Below are 20,146 nucleotides of genomic sequence, written 5' to 3' on the forward strand. Positions count from 1 at the left end.
CTCCTTCCCGTCCGTTCCTCCGTTCGCGACGCGCTACACGTGACCGTTATCGCCTTGGCCGTTCTCCCTTTTCCCGGTCTGTTCTGGGGATTCTCGTTCCAGCTACGCAAAGGAGTTGGTGTGTGCGTTCACTGTTAGCTCCAATCCATGCACGAGAGTTCTCACTGTCAGCTAAGCAGAGGAGCTAGCCTCCAGTCCGTGTAGAGAATTTCTGTAACCGCTCAACGCTACTGGAGGCCTGGAGCAGCTATAACTGGCACTGGCAGCCCAAAAAACTGGTTCTGAAGGTTCGAATGAACTGAGAACGTCTTGTTTTCAGAATTAAGATTCACGCGTTTTTACTTCAAGTTTCTAGTGAATGGCAGCTGTGTCTAGAACGCTGGAATTTTCTCTGGAGTCTTGTAGCGAGTAAACAGGTTCTTGTAAGTTCTCTGTTTTTATTTTGAACTCTGAAGACAACGAAGTGATTTGTTGAGCACTAGTAGCTCAAGGCAGCGCTTGGCATTTGGTGCGGCTGGACCGGGCGGGGCCTGTACCAAAATGCATTGCTGCAAGATGCCAAGGCCAGGCACACAGGTCCACTCGCTATTCATCACCAAACACTGCCATTAGTGCCACCCATCGAACACAATGACCCACAGCCGCTTGCCATGCACGATTAATCAGCCAGCCCTGCCTGCTTCTGATCAGATCAAGTACACAATTCAAATGATGCATCGGGCCAATGGTTTCAACTTTAGCAGAGATGACAGCCAACCTTCTCCGCGCTACAGTGAACATAGAGACACAGGCCAAACGAGAACAAACGCAACGCAGATTACACTGCTCCATCCGTATGTATCAGCGTCGTTAACTTCGATTATCATGCATAGACACAGCCACCCAATGGCTCAATGAAACTCTGCAATTTCCGCTAGATTAACGACAGTAGATGGGCTACATCAAATACATTACTTCCTGAATAATTGTGGCTCGACTGGGGACGAGGAAGGTCATAATGCTACAAAGAGGCATGAAAACCGCTGATAGCACAACAATCAGCGCAAACCGAGGCCTGGGAGCGTTTTACACAATAACAATAAAGCTTGGCAGCTTCAGACCATGGGAAATCATGAGGATGATGAGTTGCCGTACTGCCATGGGTTGAACTTGATGGAAGTGACATCTGTCTCGTCACCGACACTGGAGCCATCGATGGCAGCCCGGTGCTCAGTATATTTGCCATTGTATTCATAAATCTCCAACTCACCCCAGGGAGTAGGGGCGACTACATCCGTCAAGTTAAACCATCTGGGTGTAAATTGCTCACCCTTGGCCTCACGAGTTCTTTTCTCAGCTCTCTGTTGTTCCTCCAGCCTGAAAAGTTTGGAGAAACTCAGGTGTAAGGACAAAACTAGAAGGCAGGCACCATGCTCAAAATTACAGCATCAAATAAAATGGGCGTACAAACGAGTGGTCTGAATTCAAGAAAAAGGGGCAGTACCTGCTCTTTTCTGCGCCAGACTTCGACATGTCACCCTTCTCGAGCGCGTATCGGTCAGGCCTCAACCGGGAATCAGATGGCAACAGCTTCTTAGGAGCAGTGTCAAAGCTATTTATTTTGTGAGCAAAGTGTGTGTACTGGTACTTGTCATTCTGTGGGGTTGGAGCAATCCTCCAGATCTGCAGTACGTTTAATGTATGAGCAGTTAAGTGGATCTGACATCCGCAAATATGGGACTGGCATTGCATGAATATAGCAGAAGTCCTAACTAGAAATGATAAGTGAAAGAAACTACCTCCTTCAGCTCAGTGCCTGGAATAGGTTCGCCCTCTTGATCACATGGTTGGCAGCTCATAAACGTATTCCATTTCCCTGTAATCATTATTTTGGGTTCTTCCTCTGCACTGTACACATACCCATCCACCTCATACCGGCCAGCCCTGAAATGTACAGTCTGTTGAGACAAACCCTTGGCAAAACAAAATTGAAAGAACTGACCCCACCCTCGCAACGAACTGTAGACAAAAAGTAGTATAATACTAAAACTGAATAATTGGCAACATGAACTGTCAATTACTGATGCAACAAGAAATTGATGGCCAAGATCATACCCGAACCAGCCGCATGGCTGGAAATATAGCACAGCTTTGTCTCCAGTTGTCAGGTTTGTCATGACCATCTCTCCAGGTGAGTCAACCCATGTGCGCCCAAATATCAGGTTGTTAACCTTTGTTGGTGGTGGCACCAAATCCAAAACGACACCAGATTTTTTAAGTGTCACTCTAGTCCTGTGATATGGAAGTACATAACAGGGGTTAAATTTAGTGATTTCAATAACTGGTTCCAATGCAACCTTCAGAAAGATTTGCAGTTCATTATCAACTCAGCACAAGCCAGCTCCAAGAAACAAATACAATTCTAAATAATCACCTTCCAACTGGGTAAACTTCCAATGAATTTCCCAAGAATTTGGTCTTCAACTTAGATGTGATATCATAAGTAAAATGCTCATTCTCACAATGAGCAACACCCATTGGAGGATGATGGCTTACCTGAAAAAATAAGGGTAAAAAATGTAAAATTAGCAACATTTGTTGATGAAAGTTGTTGGCATTCCAGATATCTGCATTCGTATGGCTAACCTGCTCCGCAAGAAATGTAATGCCCTGGTGGTTAACCATTTCATAAGTCTCTCCAAGGATTGGATTGAAAGGCTTCCATGTACGCTGATATGCAAAGTAGACCGAAACAGCCCATGCAGCTGAAAAATTGACTAAAAGCTAAGTCAACCATGATACGGCATTAGAGTGGTGTTGCAGGTGAGGGAAGGAGAAACTCACAAGCATAAGCCATACGCATGTATGGATCCTCAGATTCATCTGCTTTGTCTAACAACTCACAGTATTCCATCAACTGCAGTCAGTAAGAACAGGTAAAAGCATCAGCACAAAATCATCACATGAAAGATAATGGGAAGTTCCTTTCCGTATGGGGCTCATTTAAGAACAGGAAGAGACTTATATAACAGAATGGGTGACTAAATCCCAGCTTTTAATAGGTCACCACAGCCATAAGGTAGCTTGTAAGATCATTATACCATACATTAGTAATTATTTGGTCAAGGGAAAAACTGCCACAACATCTACAGTTTATGCGCAGAAATATTTTTGAAAGTTGCAGAGGATCAAACAATTGCAGACACACCCTTTAGCGCTCTAATTCATAACTTAGCAGTACAAACCTCGGCCATTTTCTGAAGCATTGTCATTGGTTCAAAAATGATGACTGGAAGTGTCACAAGTGATGTAACATCCGATCCTATGTATTTATGCATCATCTTCCAATAACTGTCACGATCCTGCAAAATAGCCACAGTATCAAAAAACAGCATAGGGGGTGCAGTAATTGGCACAATCAGGTTGAACAACTAAAATACAGAGTCCAAATGACTCATTACTTGCATTCATAAACCAAGCAATTATCAGATTGATAGTTTTATCTAGAAAGAACCAAGCAGTGTGCAACATGAAAGTCACTACACTAAACATGTCGTTCTATATATGAGTACAAATTACTATGTTTTATAGCCTTCAATACCCATGTTCATGTCAAATGGTCAAAAGATACAGAATTTGAACCAAAATACCAAATCACTCTCTACTTCATGACCTATGACTACGAGCAAGCCTGCAAACCATGAATAGGAGTACAGTAAACATGTGATTCCATAGTCAGACAAATCAACTTAGGGTGACACTGAGTCACTGACCAACAAGGTAAGGGTCTGCCAACCAAATGAGTAGATTCATATTCATAGGAGACCAAGAAGAAATCTCAAGATTGGAAGATGGCAATCAACCCCAACACAAAATAATAAAAATACACTCTAAGCATACATAGTCCAAGAAAAATGTGGGAGCACTGTAGTAATCATTAAGGATGTTTAAAGGTTTTGTGATATCCAACAGGGTAGAAGCAGAATATTCTTGTACACTTGATGAAAAAGAAGTATTAAGAAATTAATTTAGCAGAAAAAAATGTATGTTTTTTTAGTTCAAATCAATTTCCCCAGTAAAATGTGAATCGTGTTCCCAATTTGTGTAGTGTTTAAATATAATTTATTCTCGTGACTTCATAGCAACTAGGGATGCAAGTTGCTTTCGAATGGTGTTCTTGGGTTGGCTAATTAATTACAGTAACTTGCCATCATAGTTCATTTCACTCCTCTACATTACACGGCATGCCACTGTAGTTCATTTTATCAAATTTTGGGTCGACCCAATGATCCAAAGGAAATATAATATAGCAACACACTATGCAATGATAATTCGCTTATCCTTACCTCCTGCTTCCATCGCCCCCTCAAGGCCTCTTCTTCAGCGTCATCCGTGCCTCCATCAGGGTTAATAACTTCAAGGCCTTCATAACCGAGCAACCTACAGATATTACACAACAGCTTATTACAAAGAGCCAAGCAACGGCAAACTGTCTCATCTACTACAAAACAATGAATTTGCAGAGGATACCAACGACAGCCAATTAACCATGTGCATTTCATGAGAATTAAAGTCCAAAAAAGGCAAAGCATAAGTATAAAGTGGAGAGAAAAAACAGGTAAACTTGAAAAGTGAAGAGGCAACAGATGTTGCGCACGTCAAAGGAGGTCCATTTTGAAGCAAGTCAAGCCATAGATCGAACTGTTGGCATCGAAATTCAGTACGGATCACATCATATAAACTTTGAATTGTACACTTACATACCATCTAAGCTTCAAAGCATCATATGTTAGTACTTAAATACATACAAAGGAATTATCATTCAACCTAGCATCCACTTTATCACTGTAAGTGAGAATCTATGGCATCAGACTGACAGAAAGGTAGGCATAAATCACTGTATGATAATTGCAAAGCTACTGATCGAACGGTACCGTACAGTTACTAAATAAACAAGCTTGAACTTAGACGAAATACTCAATTCAAAAATTCGCCAGTAACACCGGGCAGGATCAGTAGCAGCAGCCGGGATCGGACTCGGGAGCGCCAGATCACGGAGCGGGGAGGTCCCGATCCCCGCCGATCAGCTCTGTCAGAGCTCCAACGGGGTAGCTCAAGGCGGATCTGAGGAGAAGAGCGGGAGAGAGGGGACGCTATGGGGCCGGACGACTCACCCGTTGACGGATTTGTGCACGGCGGTGCCCCAGCTGCGCACGCCGGCGGCGAACGACGAGAAGAAGCCGCCGCCCGAGGAGGCGGCCCCTCCGGCCTGGTCCTTGGATCCCATCGCCGGCGATCTGCGGGGTCAAGTGCGAGCCGCGGCGCACCAGGGCGTCCGCGTGCGCGTGGGGGGCAGGAGGCTTAGGGTTTGGGGGCGGCGGCCGCAGCGGCTACCTACGTATAGGCGAAGGAAGGGGGAGCGGGGCGGCGGCCGCGATGGCGACGTCGCCGCGTGGAATACGAACGCGAGGAGGAATTTGGAACGGTCGCGGGAGGACCAGAGCACAGGCGCAGGCCGGCGGGGGTTCGGTCAGGTCGAGCCGCCCAGGCGGTGGTGATATTAACGAACCGGGCCGGGCGCGGCGCAACGTGGGCGGGCGAGATGACCACGATGCCCTTCCCACTTTACAATTCCAACTCCGTGATCCGAGTCTCTCCCTCATCCAAATTGTCAAATTTTACACTGACGAAAATTTAGTATGAGAAAGTTGAACCAAAAATATTGGAAAACTTAGTATCTTATACACCAAATTTCAACTGAATTTTTCCTTTCCTCCCTCAAAAAATACGAAGATTTAAATTTTCATAAGATATTTCTTTGGAAGAAAAATAATTAAGCTTGATCTGGGATTTACTACTATATAATATCCTTCTCTTGTGAGATGAGAATAAAGTCAATGAGGAAACAGGACAGCAATGTTTTGTTATTTCGATTCCTAATATGACCTGGCTGTTTAGAAAATCCGTTGATCCCTCCAGTTCCTTTTGAGGTGGAGCACGATCATGGTCGCGCAGTGCCAAAACGGCAAGTCGTCTAATCCTATTCCGATTCCTCCTCCTCTTGCAGTTGCACATGCGAAAGCTGGCCACCGCCGGATCTTCGCTGGAAAAACAACGCTGGTGCCATGAGTATTTGTGGGCCACTAGCGTTCCCACACGCCGTGGTGGGAACGACGAGAGGCGAATATATTATCCAGCCCAGTAGGCCCTCGATGTATTTGGGCCAGATGTGTCTAATAGAGGTGCGCGTGACCATCCTCCCGGCCCATATGTACAGCCCGACTTTTCCTCCTTCCTGGGCCATGTATCAGTCCGCCCTTCTCCTTTTTGCTGCGTCTCCATTTTCTTCCAGCCCCGCTTGCTGACATCTCATGGAGCCCGTACCGTGCTCGCGCCACCGTCCGGCGGTCTGCAATCGCACTAGCCCGCTGCACGCCACCCCCAGGCACAGAATCCGAAAAGGGCGGGGGGATGGCCGACGCCCTCCCATGGTTGTTGCCGACTGCTGCATCCGGCGACCTGACGTCGATCACCGAGGGGAGGGACGGGCAACAACCGCCCCCCCTCCCCAACTTGCCAAGCTGGGGCTGAGCGGCAATTCGCCGGACACGACGGCCTGCGGCTGCTATGGACATGACGGCGTGCTGGGCCTTTGTCCGCGCAGGACGACGACTTTGTTACAGTTCGAATTATTTGGACAATCTTAAACAACAAAAAGAAAACGTGATGGTTTTTGCTTGCGGCAGCAACCTGAATGGCCTCATTTTGGCGCCGTTTCACGATCAGTCGATCACCGCGTCCACCAGAGCCACCACTGCGGCAAGAGGCTATTATCAACATTCCCAAAAAGCACGGTACGAGAAATCGAGCTCTCTAGACCACACCCACCGTCCAAAGCTACACTCCCGCCAAGATCCTCCCGACAAACCTCCGAGTAAAAAATATCACCGTCACAGCCGCGCTAGTGGTGGACCCGAAAGGCATCACGCCACGCTAAAATCTTAGGATCAACCTCGCCGTAACCAACCAAAAACTACTCGCATCACCACCATGGAAAGACGCACTCCGAGTTGCTGCATCAAATGGGCGGCCGTCCTCGTGCGCCACGCAACACATCTTTTCCCTCTACCTCACCTCACCTCAGGGCGGGGGGGGGGGGGGGGGGGGGGGGGGGGGGGCGCAGAGTGGTGAATCGTGACCACTCGTCGTATCAGGAAGGGTGCCGGTTATTTTTAAAGTTAAATACAAGTAAATAAAATAATTAAGTACTACCGGGCCCGGTTGCCCCTGTAGCAGGGTCGTGCCGGCATGTGTGCTGGTAGCCGGCGGCATCGGCGCCCGTACGCGCCAGATGTGGGACGGGATCGAGCGAGCGAGGACGACGAGGAGATCAGATAACCCAATTTTCCGCAGCCGCAGATCACCGGCTGGGGCCCCGCGAGAGGAGACGCGCCGCGACTGGGCCGCTATCCCGCGCTCGAGTTTTCCTTAATATTTTATCCCCCGGGCCCGATCCTTCCGGACCGACGGCCCCGATCGCGCCACGCCGCCCTGGGCAGGGCCCCGAGAAGGTTCGGATGCCCCCGATTTTCTAATCCCGGCACACACAGAGAGGAGGGGGATAGCGAGCGAGCGGGCACACCGTCCCCCGCATTATTCTTTTCGGATTTGCTCCGCCTCCATGCCCGTGTCCATCACAGGCTGCATCACATCACCATCGCCCACACCCAGCACCCGCGGCGCGGCGGCGGCGGCGGCGCCACCACCAGCGCCAGCGCAGGCGGTGGCGGGCACGGTTGCCCCGGCCGGCGCGGGATACAGGACTGCTCTTCCTCGGCGGCGTCCCCTCCTGCCAAGCTAAGGTCAGCCTCGCCCCGTCCCCTTCGCGTTACTCGTTTTGTTTTTTCCTTTGGCGGTCAAGCGAAGCCGGAAAAGCTGCTTTTCACGGGCGGATTTTGGCGCCCCGTTCTCCAGGATCCGAGGAGGAGAGCTGCTGTGATCGGTTCTGGCCTGTAGTCCATGCCGAAGTGCTACAATTTTAGTTTTTAGAAGGGGATGTGGGTACGACTGAGGAGGATCCGCTGTTTGGTTGCTTTTTGCTCACGCGGTAGCATGGATGAAGGGAGTAGCTCACCATTTTTGTTGTGATCAGCCTTCTCTGTCTTGCTTCCCGGCGTGATTTTAGGCTTGTTGATCCGCGTCTTCAATTGTTTCTTTACTCATTGAGGAACTCGTCAGTTCTTAGTATTAATGGCAAATTAGTGTGTTTATATAGAGCAAGATCCATCGCTGTTATTACGGATAGGTAAGATTTGTACTACACAAAGAAGATTTTAGTGTGGATTTTATGCTCGTTTGTTTTTCTGCACTTGACAAATTTGTTACTGACTGCAAAAGGTGAAATGAAACATGTAAACAGGCGAGATTTCGTGGAGGTCACCAATGGGTCTGGATAATACTTATGGCGAGCTATCTGGCATGTTCTGTGGAGGCTTGTCTTACGATGGTTACGCAGACCACAGCAGCTCAAGTGATTATTTCAGGTTCATAGATCCACTGCCTGCGGTTGTGCCCCAGATCGCAGCAGAGCCCTATTCCAATCCTTCATCCACCGTGTCGAGGGCCAACACTGAAACTGACAACCCGGAGGATTGGGAGTTCATCTCAGATGAGTCCCTCAACTATATTAGCCGGATGCTCATGGAGGAGGATATTGATGAGAAATGCAGCATGTACCAGGCGGAGTCAGCAGCACTACGTGCTGCTGCAAAGCCATTCTACGACATTCTTGGGCACAAGTTTCCACCGTCTCCTGATCACCAGCTGACCCCTTGGTCTGTGGACAGCCCCAGTGAGAGTGGCAGTAGCAGTCGTACACAATCTGTGGCAAGTACTGTTACTAGCAGCAGTGTTGGTGGTGCAGTGGATAGCAATCGGCGCTACGATGCTGGACGCAGTGGACAGATGGAATCTTATCGAGGCTTGTGTGGTCAGTCTTCTCAGCCGCTCGTTGGTCCATCAAGTGACGCATGCAGTGCAGCGGGTGTGCTAGAAGATCCTTTGATCACAAATGGGAGGATCCCTGAGTATTTGTTTGAGAGCCTTCCAACTTGGGATTTCAGGAGAGGCATCGAGGAAGCCCAGAAGTTTCTTCCTGTTAGGAATAAACTAGTAATTGATTTAGAAGCTGGTGGTGTTGCTAGACCCCAAGAAGCAAGGAAAGATGTTTCTTTAAATGCTAGGAAGGCAGATGTGTTGAACAGCAGGAAAAACAGACAGAGTGAAGACCTTGACCTGATGGAAGGACGGAACATTAAACAGTCTGCATTTTGTTCTGATGAGCCTGATTGGATTGAGATGTTTGATGATTTGCTTCGACAAACTGAGAAGAAGGCTACAGATCTGCGAGAGCTGATGCGCAATGAAGCTTCCAAGAATTCTCAGGTCACTCAGACGAAAGGGCCAAGTGGGCCACGGACACGAGGAAGGAAACCAACAAAGAAGGATGTGGTGGACCTTAGGACTATCCTCATCCACTGTGCACAGGCTGTGGCAGCAGATGACCGCAGAACTGCTAATGAATTGTTAAAACAAATAAGGCATCATTCCAAGCCAAATGGTGATGGCGCCCAGAGGTTGGCACATTGCTTTGCAGATGGTCTTGAGGCTCGCTTAGCAGGCACAGGGAGTCAGCTTTACCACAAGCTTGTGGCAAAACGTACAACTGCCTCTGACATGCTTAAAGCCTACCACCTTTACCTGGCAGCATGCCCGTTTAAGAGGCTTTCACATTTTCTTTCCAATCAGACAATCTTGAGTATGATAAAAAATGCATCAAAGGTGCATATCATTGACTTTGGCATTTATTTTGGCTTCCAATGGCCATGCCTAATCAGGCGCCTCTCCAAGAGGGAAGGTGGTCCGCCTGTTCTTCGCATCACTGGAATTGATGTACCTCAGCCAGGTTTCCGACCTACCGAGAGAATTGAAGAGACTGGACAAAGGCTTGCAGAATATGCTAAGAAGTTTAATGTCCCTTTTGAGTACCAGGGAATAGCATCAAAGTGGGAAACCATCCGTGTTGAGGATCTCAAAATTGGCAAGGATGAAGTTGTGATTGTTAATTGCCTGTACCGGTTCAGGAACTTGATTGATGAAACAGTTGCTGTAGACAGCCCTAGGAATAGGGTGCTCAACACCATAAGGCAAGTCAACCCAGCTATTTTCATCCATGGAATTGTGAATGGGTCATACAGCGTTCCCTTCTTCATCACACGTTTCCGTGAGGCATTGTTCCATTTCTCCGCATTGTTTGACATGCTAGAGACAACTGTCCCACGGGATGATGCCCAGCGTGCACTTATAGAGAGGGATCTGTTTGGCCGAGAGGCACTCAATGTTATTGCATGTGAGGGCTCAGACAGAGTTGAGAGACCCGAGACGTACAAACAGTGGCAGGTGAGGAACCTCAGGGCTGGATTTGTTCAATCGCCTTTAAACCAAGAAATTGTGATGAAAGCCAAGGACAAAGTAAAAGACATTTATCACAAGGACTTCGTCATAGATGAAGACAGCGGATGGCTCCTGCAAGGCTGGAAAGGAAGGATAATCTATGCCATATCTACATGGAAGCCTAAGAATAACTAGGTTCTTGGTCTCATTCTGCGTCTCCTATCCCATTTTGAAGCCTTGGAGGGGGGCTAATCACAGTCATGCTATTTTTTCTGGTTTGGACCTTGACCTGTGAACCTGTGTGCTCAAGGTAAGCTGCAAGCTAAGTTTGGTGCAACATTGAATAAATTGATGGGGTAGTTACCATATAGTATTTCAGTAATGTTGGTCTAACAGACCTGTTCTCAGAGCATAGTTGTGACAATGACATGAAATGTTTTGTCTCCAGGAAATGGCTTGAAGAACGAACAATTATCAATGTGATAGCTTTGTTAGATTTACATCTCTCCAGCTGGTGCTGCGATAAACTGGAGAAAAGGAGCAGTTGTTGACCTCTCTTCCTTGGCGTTGGTATCATCACCCTTATTTAATTCGTAGTTTTCTTCTTTCCAGTTACTTCCATGACCATCCTATTAGCAATAACCAGATCTCAGCTTCTATTATTAGTTAATTAGCTAGCCAACTACCTGCTGTCTTGAGCTCTGTATTTTTTTTACTTGTATCCATCCATGTTGGCAAACATGAGTCCGGTTTTGAGCTTCAGCAGATCAAATATTCCCCAACGAGTAAGCTAAATTATCTACCTTCGTTCTATGAGAATGGCTGGTGCTGTTTGTGTGAACTATAGTTAATATCTCATGAAGTGCTTTCCTTTTGGTCGATCTATTCTTCATTTATTTATTTCGAGCGATGCGTTTTTGTCACAAAATGAGTCCATAAACTTGAGTGGAGCACTAATTTGAGAATATTAATAGAAAAGTAGTGCTACAGATCAGCATAGTACTTGCTTTTCTGTGGCGATAACTAGTGCATGGTGCCACCACAAGGTTGACATGATATCACAGGACTGGCAGGTGGCAACCACTATCTCCGTATCTTCATTTTATTATGCGTTGTGTGGCTTATCTTTTCTTAGTCGCAGGTTGATTTTGTTGTTGGGCAACTGATAATTGGGTTGACTTTTAAGAGCCACTTATATGATAATTGTTTAACGCTTTATGTTCTCTGCATAACTGAATTTGTTGGAATCTTTGTATTGTCTGTATTGCCGTCCACAGTATCCTAACTCTTTTTTGATAAATAGAGGTTGGAGTAGAATGCAATGAAAGGTCAATCTGGCTGCAATGCCTAGATTCGCCATAACTTTGAAGGCCTTTCTTCTTAACCTCATATTGTTCTCATGATTGACCAATATTAATTGCCATCCGAGATATGATGCCGACTTCTTGTCTCAGGTGAAACTCGAGGCAAACCAAGCTGAGCCTTGTTTGCAACTTGCATGAACGGGCAGTGTTCTATGAAAGCCTCCTCCAAGTTGACTAGCGTCAGGCTCAAGTTGCACAGAGCTGTTTAGAAGTGTCCATGCTTTTCCGCTCTCGTTCGCTCATCACCATGTCATTCCTGTAGTGGAGACCAGGGCTGGGCGACCGTGATCACAGCCGCGAAATCAATTCGAGGCGGCACGGCACGTCTCGGCTCGTGTCATGTGAGCCGGGGGTGTAAAGGAAGATAAAGGCGACGGGGACATGGAACCAACAGGGGGGGCTCAGGCTCAGCTTGTGAACTGAAAGAGGCCTCGCGCCGTGATGATGGCGCTGATGTCTCTCCGGTCTGAGGGCATGCTTTGAGGTGTTGTTTTCCCCATCTGTGATTCCCTGGTGTAAAGGGAAAGCGGCATCCATGAGAGGCCCATGTTTTTTCCCCTCATTATCGCGTTTTATCGGTTGATTAACTGCTTATTCTGTTTGCATTTGTTGTGAACCAAGCATTGTAGGAGTAGCTTGCACGTATGACATATCACCTGCCATCGTTGAGAGGGTGGAGAAAAGGGTGGGACTGAAGAAGAGACCCTTGACCTTGAGGATGGGCCAAGCTTCGTTTCCTTCTCTGTTCTGAAAGACTTACAATTCTGCTCTGCATGTTAAGAGTCCTGACGGCGCAGTGCAGAGAGAGAGAGAGAGAGAGCGAGGGAGTCGCTCGGGTAAAAGCACGATTAGGACTTTATTACAGGCACGGGAAGGGTGAACGCTCACAGCAGGCGTTAACCACTTTGCAGTGGGCCTGCACTGCGAAGACTGTAGAAGCCTGATGTAGGCTTTTCTTTAAGCCCACACCAGGCATGGAAGAGCTTCTTCTATAAGCTCGAAATTGTGGGAACGTCAGTTTGGGCCCAATACCTTCATTCTCCCTGCAAGGCTGCTGCCATGGTAGTATATCTTCTGGAACAAAATAGCAACCAAGGTACTAGGTTGGCAATATTTTAGCGTGTAGTATGTATGACTTAGGTTGTGCAAGTATTTTCAAACTAATGTAGAGGATTCCCATCAATGATAGATTGGTTTTATGGCCATTAACTTTCCACACTAGATTATCTACCCTCCTAATCTAGGATATCTAAACTATGATCTTCTGCACGTTCTTTGGCTGATATATTCAGAAATCGGTTGGTTGAGACTAATTGCAAAGCCGCAAAGGGATCGTCAGTTTGGCACCTTTTGTCGTTAATCGAACCTGACGCAACGTGCCAACAACTCCTTGGATTCATGCGCAAACTCATGTCGACTAGGTTTACCAACTTTCAAGCTTCATCATTTCCCAGTAGTCATTCATCCATAGGAAAAATATCATTTCAGTCATTATCTTTTTATTAAGAAACTGATCATTAATTCCTCGTGTTTTCGCCGGGGGGCTACGCTTATCCGGCCGAGCAGCAAGCTCCCATCCCAGGGCTCGATGGTCACACGAACGATGACAGGCGCAAGCAAGTACGCAACAAAAGGCCGCCGATCCAAACAAAAAACGGAGCCAGTGACAAACTGCAGATCCATGATCCATCCACCTCACCCGTCTGAGCTGACGGCCGCCAATTATGCGGGACGGGACGGGATCGCTGGCCCTGGCCCTGTGGACAAGCGAAAGCCTCCAGCCTCCTGCCTTTGCCGTCCCCATGGGGCAGCACGGTGGCCACGAACGCCGGATTCATCTCACACGTACCGCTCCTCTCGTGCCCTCGTCCCCGTCAGAAGTAATCCCCGGATAATTCCACGCCACTAGTGCGGGGCCCACGCGGATAAGCGCTGAGCTGGACGTGGTTTCGATGGCCGCAAGCTTGATCCGCTCCAGCAGCGATTGCTCGGCCAGCCCGGCCCACCGGGGTTTGTCCCCTAGCTGCCTGCCTTCTGGTTCTATAATTCTTCTGTTGCCATCATGTCCTGCCCAAATCATTTTAGTTTGCTGTCCAGATAAAATGTCAAGGGAGACACTCATGTGTGTCGTTGATCATTGTTCGGAGTTTCTAGCTCGTTTTTCAGTGTGAGATGGTGTCTGGTCTATGTTTTTTTTACGCGAACCGGTAAAAGGGCTGCCCTCTGTATTTAAAAATAGGGATAGCCGGATGGCCAAGTTCACAAAATTACACCCCGCCAAAAACGACGAGGAAAATAGAAAAAAGAAAAGAAAGCTGTATGTGTTAGAGACTCTCTCTCTCTGTACAAGGTTAGCTAAATGTTTTGCTCCTACCATGATCCAGGTTAAAATCTCATCTTTGATTTTTTGAGGATAGTATTGTCGTTGATGCCTCGACGTGATTAAAAATTGTGCGATCTTTCCAAACCTTCCAACAAATCAGGATGACAAGCGACTTCAACCCTTTACGTGGCACACCGACCGTCGACGCTCTAGCAGACCACCAGCTGTGAACTGATTGGATATGATTCGAATTATAACGTGTCTTGTGGGGACGCCTGCAGGACCTACGGTTCGGGTTATATGATTAACGGATTTGTTTTCGTATTTAGCTGCAATCAGTTTAGTCCACCCTATATATACATCTTGTAAGTCACACAGGAAGAGTAAGATGACTTATTGTATTCCTCACGTTGTAACTCTTCAATTATAGTGAAGATCGCCGATTGACGTCCGTGATTTTTTGCCGCAAGAGTTTTTCACATAAAAATCGTGTCTCGTGTTTGATCATATTTTCACTTTATTTGCTAATAAGTGGTACCGGAACTGGCCACGAGATTCGATTGGAAAATAAATTAGCGTTCCAGTCCCTGTTCGTCGCCGCCGCCGTTTTTTTCCTTCGCCGAACGCACCTGCTATCAGGCGGTTCATCAATTTGGTGGCTTGTCGCTCGTGCGCGTCATCTATTGTCGCGCGTTGCTGCCTCGATTTCGAGGCGGAGTCCAACGGCATCAGGTGCCGTCTTCAGGTCGAGTTCCTCGGCCGTTCAGTTTCACGCGTCCACCCGCGTAGAGTTTCTGTTCCGAGGAGTCGGCGAGCTCCGTGTGCAGGCGGCGGGCCCTAGACGAAGTCGCCGAGTTCGAGACCACAAATCAAGCCGCTGCTGGCCTGCTGCCGTCTCCTCCCTGATGGAGAAATAACCTGCTGCCGCACTACTGTTCACGCAGATCGAGGTGCAGAGGTGCAAGACGTCCAGAAGCGGAGGAAATTCCTACTGCTGTTTGTGTGCAAGCATCGAGCCATCGAGGTGGAGTACAGGCTCCGCTCGTTGTCCTCGCGCTCTCAATTTTGAGCAGATTTGCTACGGCCACACGGAGGTCTACCAGGAGATTTCAGTAGCTCTTTGCTAATCGTACACAGGAGGCGTACACAGGCTGCAGGTTTTGTGCTAGGGTTACACAGTAACATACCTAAATAGATTATTACTGCAGATTATTTTCTTCTGGTTCTTTCTTCCAAATGGTTTCGATGAAGTATGATATTCCGCTGCTGGATCGAGATACAAGGTTCGTATTATGGCAAGTCAAGATGCGAGCTGTTTTAGCGCAAGCTGATTTGGATGATGCGCTTGAGAAATTCGGGAACAAGATTCAAAGTCCTGGACCGATGATGAGAAGAGAAAAGATCGTAAGGTCTTTTCTCATATTCATCTTCATCTTTCAAATAATTTTTTGCAAGAGATTTTGCAGGAGAAAACCGTTGCTGCTTTATGGCTCAAATTGAAGTCAATTTACATGTCTAAAGATTTGACAAGCAAGATGCATATGAAGATGAAGTTGTACACGCACAAGTTGCAAGAAGGTGGTTCTGTGCCTAACCATCTTTCGGTCTTTAAGGAGATTGTTGCTGACCTACAGTCTATGGAGATAAAATATGATGATGAGGACTTCGGTCTTATTCTTTTGTGCTCATTGCCTAGTTCTTTTGCAAACTTCAAAGATACCATATTATATAGTCATGATACTCTAACCATGAATGAAGTTTATGAAGCATTGCAAGCTAAGAAAAAGATGAAACAGATGGTGTCTACTGAAGGTTTAGCTTCCAATGGAGAAGCTTTGTCTGTGCATGGCAGGACACAAAATAAATAAAATAATGAATATAGAGGCAAGAGTTCGAATGGTTATAGGGACGTTCAAAGTCTAGAGGCAAGGATGAGAAATTCTGCAATTATTGCAAGAAGAAGACTCATTTTATATCTGAGCGCTACAAGTTGAAGAACAGGGAAAAGAGAACTGGCACGTATAGATCGAAAGGTAAATCTGATGAAGTTAATGCTTTTGTTGCTGCTACTTCAGATCGTTTTGAGGTTCTTGTTGCTTTTGCTGGATGTGCAAATAGTGGTGATGAATGGATTCTTGATTCTGCTGCTTCCTTTCATATATGCATTAATAGAGATTGGTTCATCACTTATGATTCTATCCTAGGTGGTTCTGCTAGAATGGGTGATGATAGATCACATCAGATGATTGGCATTGGATCCGTCCAGATTAAGATGCACGATGGTATTACTACAACTTTGACATATGTGAGGCATATTCCAGAGTAAGAATCTTATTTCTTTGAGTACTCTTGATGGCAAAGGGTACAAGTACTCCGGTGGAGACGGAGTTTTGAAAGTGTCAAAAGGTTCTCTTATTGTTATGAAAGATGATTTGAAATCTGCCAATTTGTATCGTATTTGTCGTACTACAATTACAGGTGATGCCGCTATAATTTCTAATTTATTATCTACTTCTGATGCTACTAATCTTTGGCATATGAGTGAGCTTGACTTGGCAGTGCTAAGAAAGAGAGGACTTCTCGATAGTCATAACATTAGCAAGTTGGATTTCTGTGAGCATTGTGTGTTTGACAAACATAAGAGGGTGAAATTCAATACATCTACTCATACAAGTAAAGGTATTCTTAATTATGTGCATTATGATTTATGGGGACCATCTCACAAGCCTTCTCTTGGTGATGCTCATTAGATCGTAATTGATGATTATTCTAGAAAGGTATGGCCTTATTTCTTGAAAGACAAATCAGAAGCATTTTCAGCATTTAAAGAGTGAAAGATTACGGTTGGAAACCAAACTAAAAAGAAAGTTAAGAAGCTTCGCATTGATAATGGGATGGAATTATGTTCTAATGAATTTAAGTCATATTGCAAATCTGAAGGCATTGTTAGGCACTACACTGTTCCTTATACATCCTAACAGAATGGTGTAGCTGAGCGTATGAACAAGACTATCATCTCTAAGGCCCGTTGCATGTTGTCTGATTTTGGTCTGAATAGATGTTTTTGGCTGAAGCTGCTTCCACTAGTTGCTATCGTTCACCAATATTGCCATTGATAAGAAAAACTCCAATTGAGGTATGGTCTGGTTCTCCAATTGATTATTCACAATTGAGAGTTTTGGTTGTACTGCTTATGCTCATGTTGATAATGGTAAATTAGAGCCTAGAACTATTAAGTGCATCTTTTTTTTTATCAACCTGGTGTTAAAAGTTATAAGTTGTGGAATCCACAAACTCGAAAGGTTGTGATTAGCAGGAGAACCAGAGGGTCCTCCACAACAATCTATTGCATCTGATAGAGCTAGCAGGGCTCCTAAGACAAGTTGATTGAAGAATGCAATATTGCTTATGCCCTGAGTGTTGCAGAAGACATTGAAGGTGTTGAACCTTCTAATTATTCTGAGACTATTACTTCTGCTGATGGTAACAATTGGATGACCGCTATGCAAGATGAGATGGAGTCACTTGAAAAGAATGGTACTTGGGATTTAGTAAAATTGCCTAAGGATAAAAAGCCTGTTCATTGCAAATGGATTTTCAAAAGAAAGGAAGCTATTTCTCCAAGTGAGCCAGCAAGGTATAAAGCAAGGTTGGTTGCTAAAGGCTATAGCCAGATTCCAGGTATTGATTTTAATGATGTCTTTTCTCCAGTAGTGAAGCATAGTTCCATTCGTACTTTGTTGAGTATTGTTGCTATGCATGATTATGAGTTGGAGCAGTTAGATGTTAAAACTGCATTCTTACTGGGGAGTTAGAAGAGATCATTTATATGGACCAACATGAAGGTTTTGTTATTCCTAGAAAAGAAAACCTTGTCTGTGGCTTGAAACAATCTCCTAGGCAATGGTATAAGAGATTTGACTCATTTACGCTCTCTCATAGTTTTAAGCGGTCGAATTATGATAGCTGTGTCTATTTGAACATAGTTAATGGTTTAGCTATTTATTTGCTTCTTTATGTTGACAATATATTGATTGCTGCAAAAGATAAATCAGAAATAGCTAAGTTAAAAGTACAATTGAATTTAGAATTTGAGATGAAGGATTTTGGTGCAGCTAAGAAAATTCTTGGTATGGAAATTATCAGAGATAGAAAATCTGGTATGTTATATCTCAGTCAACTTATATTGAAAAGGTCCTTCGTCGTTTTAATATGCATAATGCAAAACCAGTGAGTACTTCGTTAGCTGCACATTTCAAATTATCTTCAGCATTTTGTATAGTGAAGTACATGTCTAGAGTTCCATATTCCAGTGGAGTTGATTCAATTATATATGCCATGGTCTGTTCTCGTCCTGATTTATCTCATTCATTGAGTGTTGTCAGTAGATACATGGCTAATTTTGGTAGAAAGTATTGGAATGCAGTTCAGTGGATTTTCATATATCTGCGTGGTACTTCTAATGCTTGTTTGCAGTTTGGGAAATCTAAAGATGGACTTGTTGATTATGTTGATTTTGATTATGCTGGTGATTTGGATAAGAGGATGTCTCTCACAGGTTATGTTTTCACCGTTGATGGTTGTGCTGTTAGTTAGAAAGCAAGTTTACATGCTACTGTTGCTTTGTTCACTACTGAAGCTGAATATATGGCTATTTCTGAAGCTTGTAAAGAAGCTATTTGGTAGAGGTTTATGCTCTGAGCTTTGCGGGATTTCTTCTTGCATTACTATACATTGTGATAGTCAAAGTGCTATTTGCCTTACTAAAAATCGGATGTTTCATGAAAGAACAAAGCACATTGACGTGAGGTATCATTTTATTCGAGACGTTATTGCTGAAGGTGATGTTAAAGTATGCAAGATAAATACTCATGACAATCCAGCTAATATGTTGACTAAACTTGTTCCTACAGCTAAGTTTGAGCTCTGCTCAAGCTTGGTTGGTGCTAAAGTTTAAGTCCTAGCGACTTTGGCGTCGGTGATTATTTACTATTAAAGTGAGTTCATTAATGATACTTCATTTGCTACAAATGGAATTCGTCTCAAGGTGGAGTTTGTTGGATATGATCCAAATTCTAACGTGTGTCTTGTGGGGATGCCGAGGGCCCACGGTTCGGGTTATGTGATTAGCGGATTTGTTTCCGTATTTGACTGCAATCAGTTGAGTCCACCCTATATATACATCTTGCAAGCCGTATGGGAAGAGTAAGACGACTCATTGTATTCCCTGCGTTGTAACTCTCTCATTATAGTGAAGATTGCCGATTGGTGTCCATGGTTTTTTCCCGCAAGGGTTTTTCATATAAAAATCGTTTCTCGTGTTCAATCTTATTTTCGTATTATTTGCTAACACTGATGTTGCAGGCTCCCATTGTCCTGGGTGCAGCCTTTCCCCAATCCAGTAAGCTAACTGCGCCCACGTACTCTTTGTGAATCTGCACTTGAAGAAGAGGTGCTTTCCTATTGGAGGGACCGAACAACATAAGGCACATGCCGGATTGTGTGGCCAGCCTCTTACGCTGAGCCTATCCGCCGTTCAAATTCTGTCTTGAATCGCTAGTCACCTAAAGAATTTGCACTTCGACGGCACCAGACGTGCCAAATGATCTTATTGAAGTTAGTCGCTATGGCCTCCAGGAATTGCGCGTGGTAAGCTGAACTTGCAGAGTATTTGTTCGACACATCTAGCTTCCAGCTTCCAGGCGATTTCGTCCTGAACATCTGATATCAATTGGACCTGTCTTGCTGCTGCCCACAATTGAGTGAATCCGGCGAATAGGCATGCCGTGAACGACTGGTGGTGCAGGTCCAAGTTTTGATCCATTGTCTTCCAACAAGTGCATCTCGTAATGATCTATTCTTTCTCTTGGAGATTCTGTAGACAGAGGGCGCAATGTCTCTGGGTCTTTGTCCCTGCAGCCAAGCACTGTTCCAGAACGATGTTTTTTGCTCATTCCCAATTTTGATTTTGGTTGTCGCCACAAAAGGAGACGGTCAGTGTTGTTGCACGGGATGTCTGGTCCGATCC

At 45.5% G+C, this 20,146-nt stretch overlaps 2 protein-coding genes across 4 annotated transcripts; one reads left to right on the top strand and one right to left on the bottom strand.

Annotated features, from left to right (window-relative positions):
* Nucleotides 1-886: 886 nt before the first annotated feature.
* On the bottom strand, nucleotides 887-5,496 carry LOC117839071 (oxysterol-binding protein-related protein 3C). Its single transcript, XM_034719316.2, has 10 exons — nucleotides 5,154-5,496; nucleotides 4,326-4,419; nucleotides 3,225-3,341; nucleotides 2,824-2,896; nucleotides 2,626-2,744; nucleotides 2,414-2,535; nucleotides 2,095-2,271; nucleotides 1,779-1,923; nucleotides 1,484-1,662; nucleotides 887-1,356 (listed from the first exon to the last, which is right to left on the bottom strand). The coding sequence occupies exons 1-10, from the start codon at nucleotides 5,264-5,266 to the stop codon at nucleotides 1,110-1,112; spliced, it is 1,386 nt and encodes a 461-aa protein (XP_034575207.1). The 5' UTR covers nucleotides 5,267-5,496; the 3' UTR covers nucleotides 887-1,109.
* Nucleotides 5,497-7,623: 2,127 nt separating this feature from the next.
* On the top strand, nucleotides 7,624-11,310 carry LOC117838085 (scarecrow-like protein 9). Of its 3 annotated transcripts, none has more exons than XM_072290647.1 (3): nucleotides 7,624-7,841; nucleotides 8,377-10,741; nucleotides 10,880-11,310. In XM_072290647.1, the coding sequence occupies exon 2, from the start codon at nucleotides 8,422-8,424 to the stop codon at nucleotides 10,624-10,626; it is 2,205 nt and encodes a 734-aa protein (XP_072146748.1). In that variant the 5' UTR covers nucleotides 7,624-7,841; nucleotides 8,377-8,421; the 3' UTR covers nucleotides 10,627-10,741; nucleotides 10,880-11,310. The 3 variants fall into 3 exon arrangements, with proteins under 3 accessions (XP_072146748.1, XP_034573853.1, XP_034573854.1); XM_034717962.2 differs by having other exon boundaries at nucleotides 8,399-10,741; XM_034717963.2 differs by lacking the exon at nucleotides 7,624-7,841 and adding an exon at nucleotides 7,854-8,284 and having other exon boundaries at nucleotides 8,399-10,741.
* Nucleotides 11,311-20,146: the final 8,836 nt, after the last annotated feature.

Source organism: Setaria viridis, chromosome 9, assembly GCF_005286985.2.
Source record: "Setaria viridis chromosome 9, Setaria_viridis_v4.0, whole genome shotgun sequence".
Lineage (NCBI taxonomy): Eukaryota > Viridiplantae > Streptophyta > Magnoliopsida > Poales > Poaceae > Setaria > Setaria viridis.

Excerpts from the sequence above, each read along its gene's own strand:
- LOC117839071 (XM_034719316.2), bottom strand. The coding sequence starts at position 5,266 with ATGGGATCCAAGGACCAGGCCGGAGGGGCCGCCTCCTCGGGCGGCGGC. Across the intron at positions 2,897-3,224 it reads TGCTTCAGAAAATGGCCGAG|TTGATGGAATACTGTGAGTT; the intron begins GTTTGTACTGCT and ends TACTGACTGCAG. Across the intron at positions 1,924-2,094 it reads CAGCCATGCGGCTGGTTCGG|GGCTGGCCGGTATGAGGTGG; the intron begins GTATGATCTTGG and ends TGTACATTTCAG.
- LOC117838085 (XM_072290647.1), top strand. The coding sequence starts at position 8,422 with ATGGGTCTGGATAATACTTATGGCGAGCTATCTGGCATGTTCTGTGGA.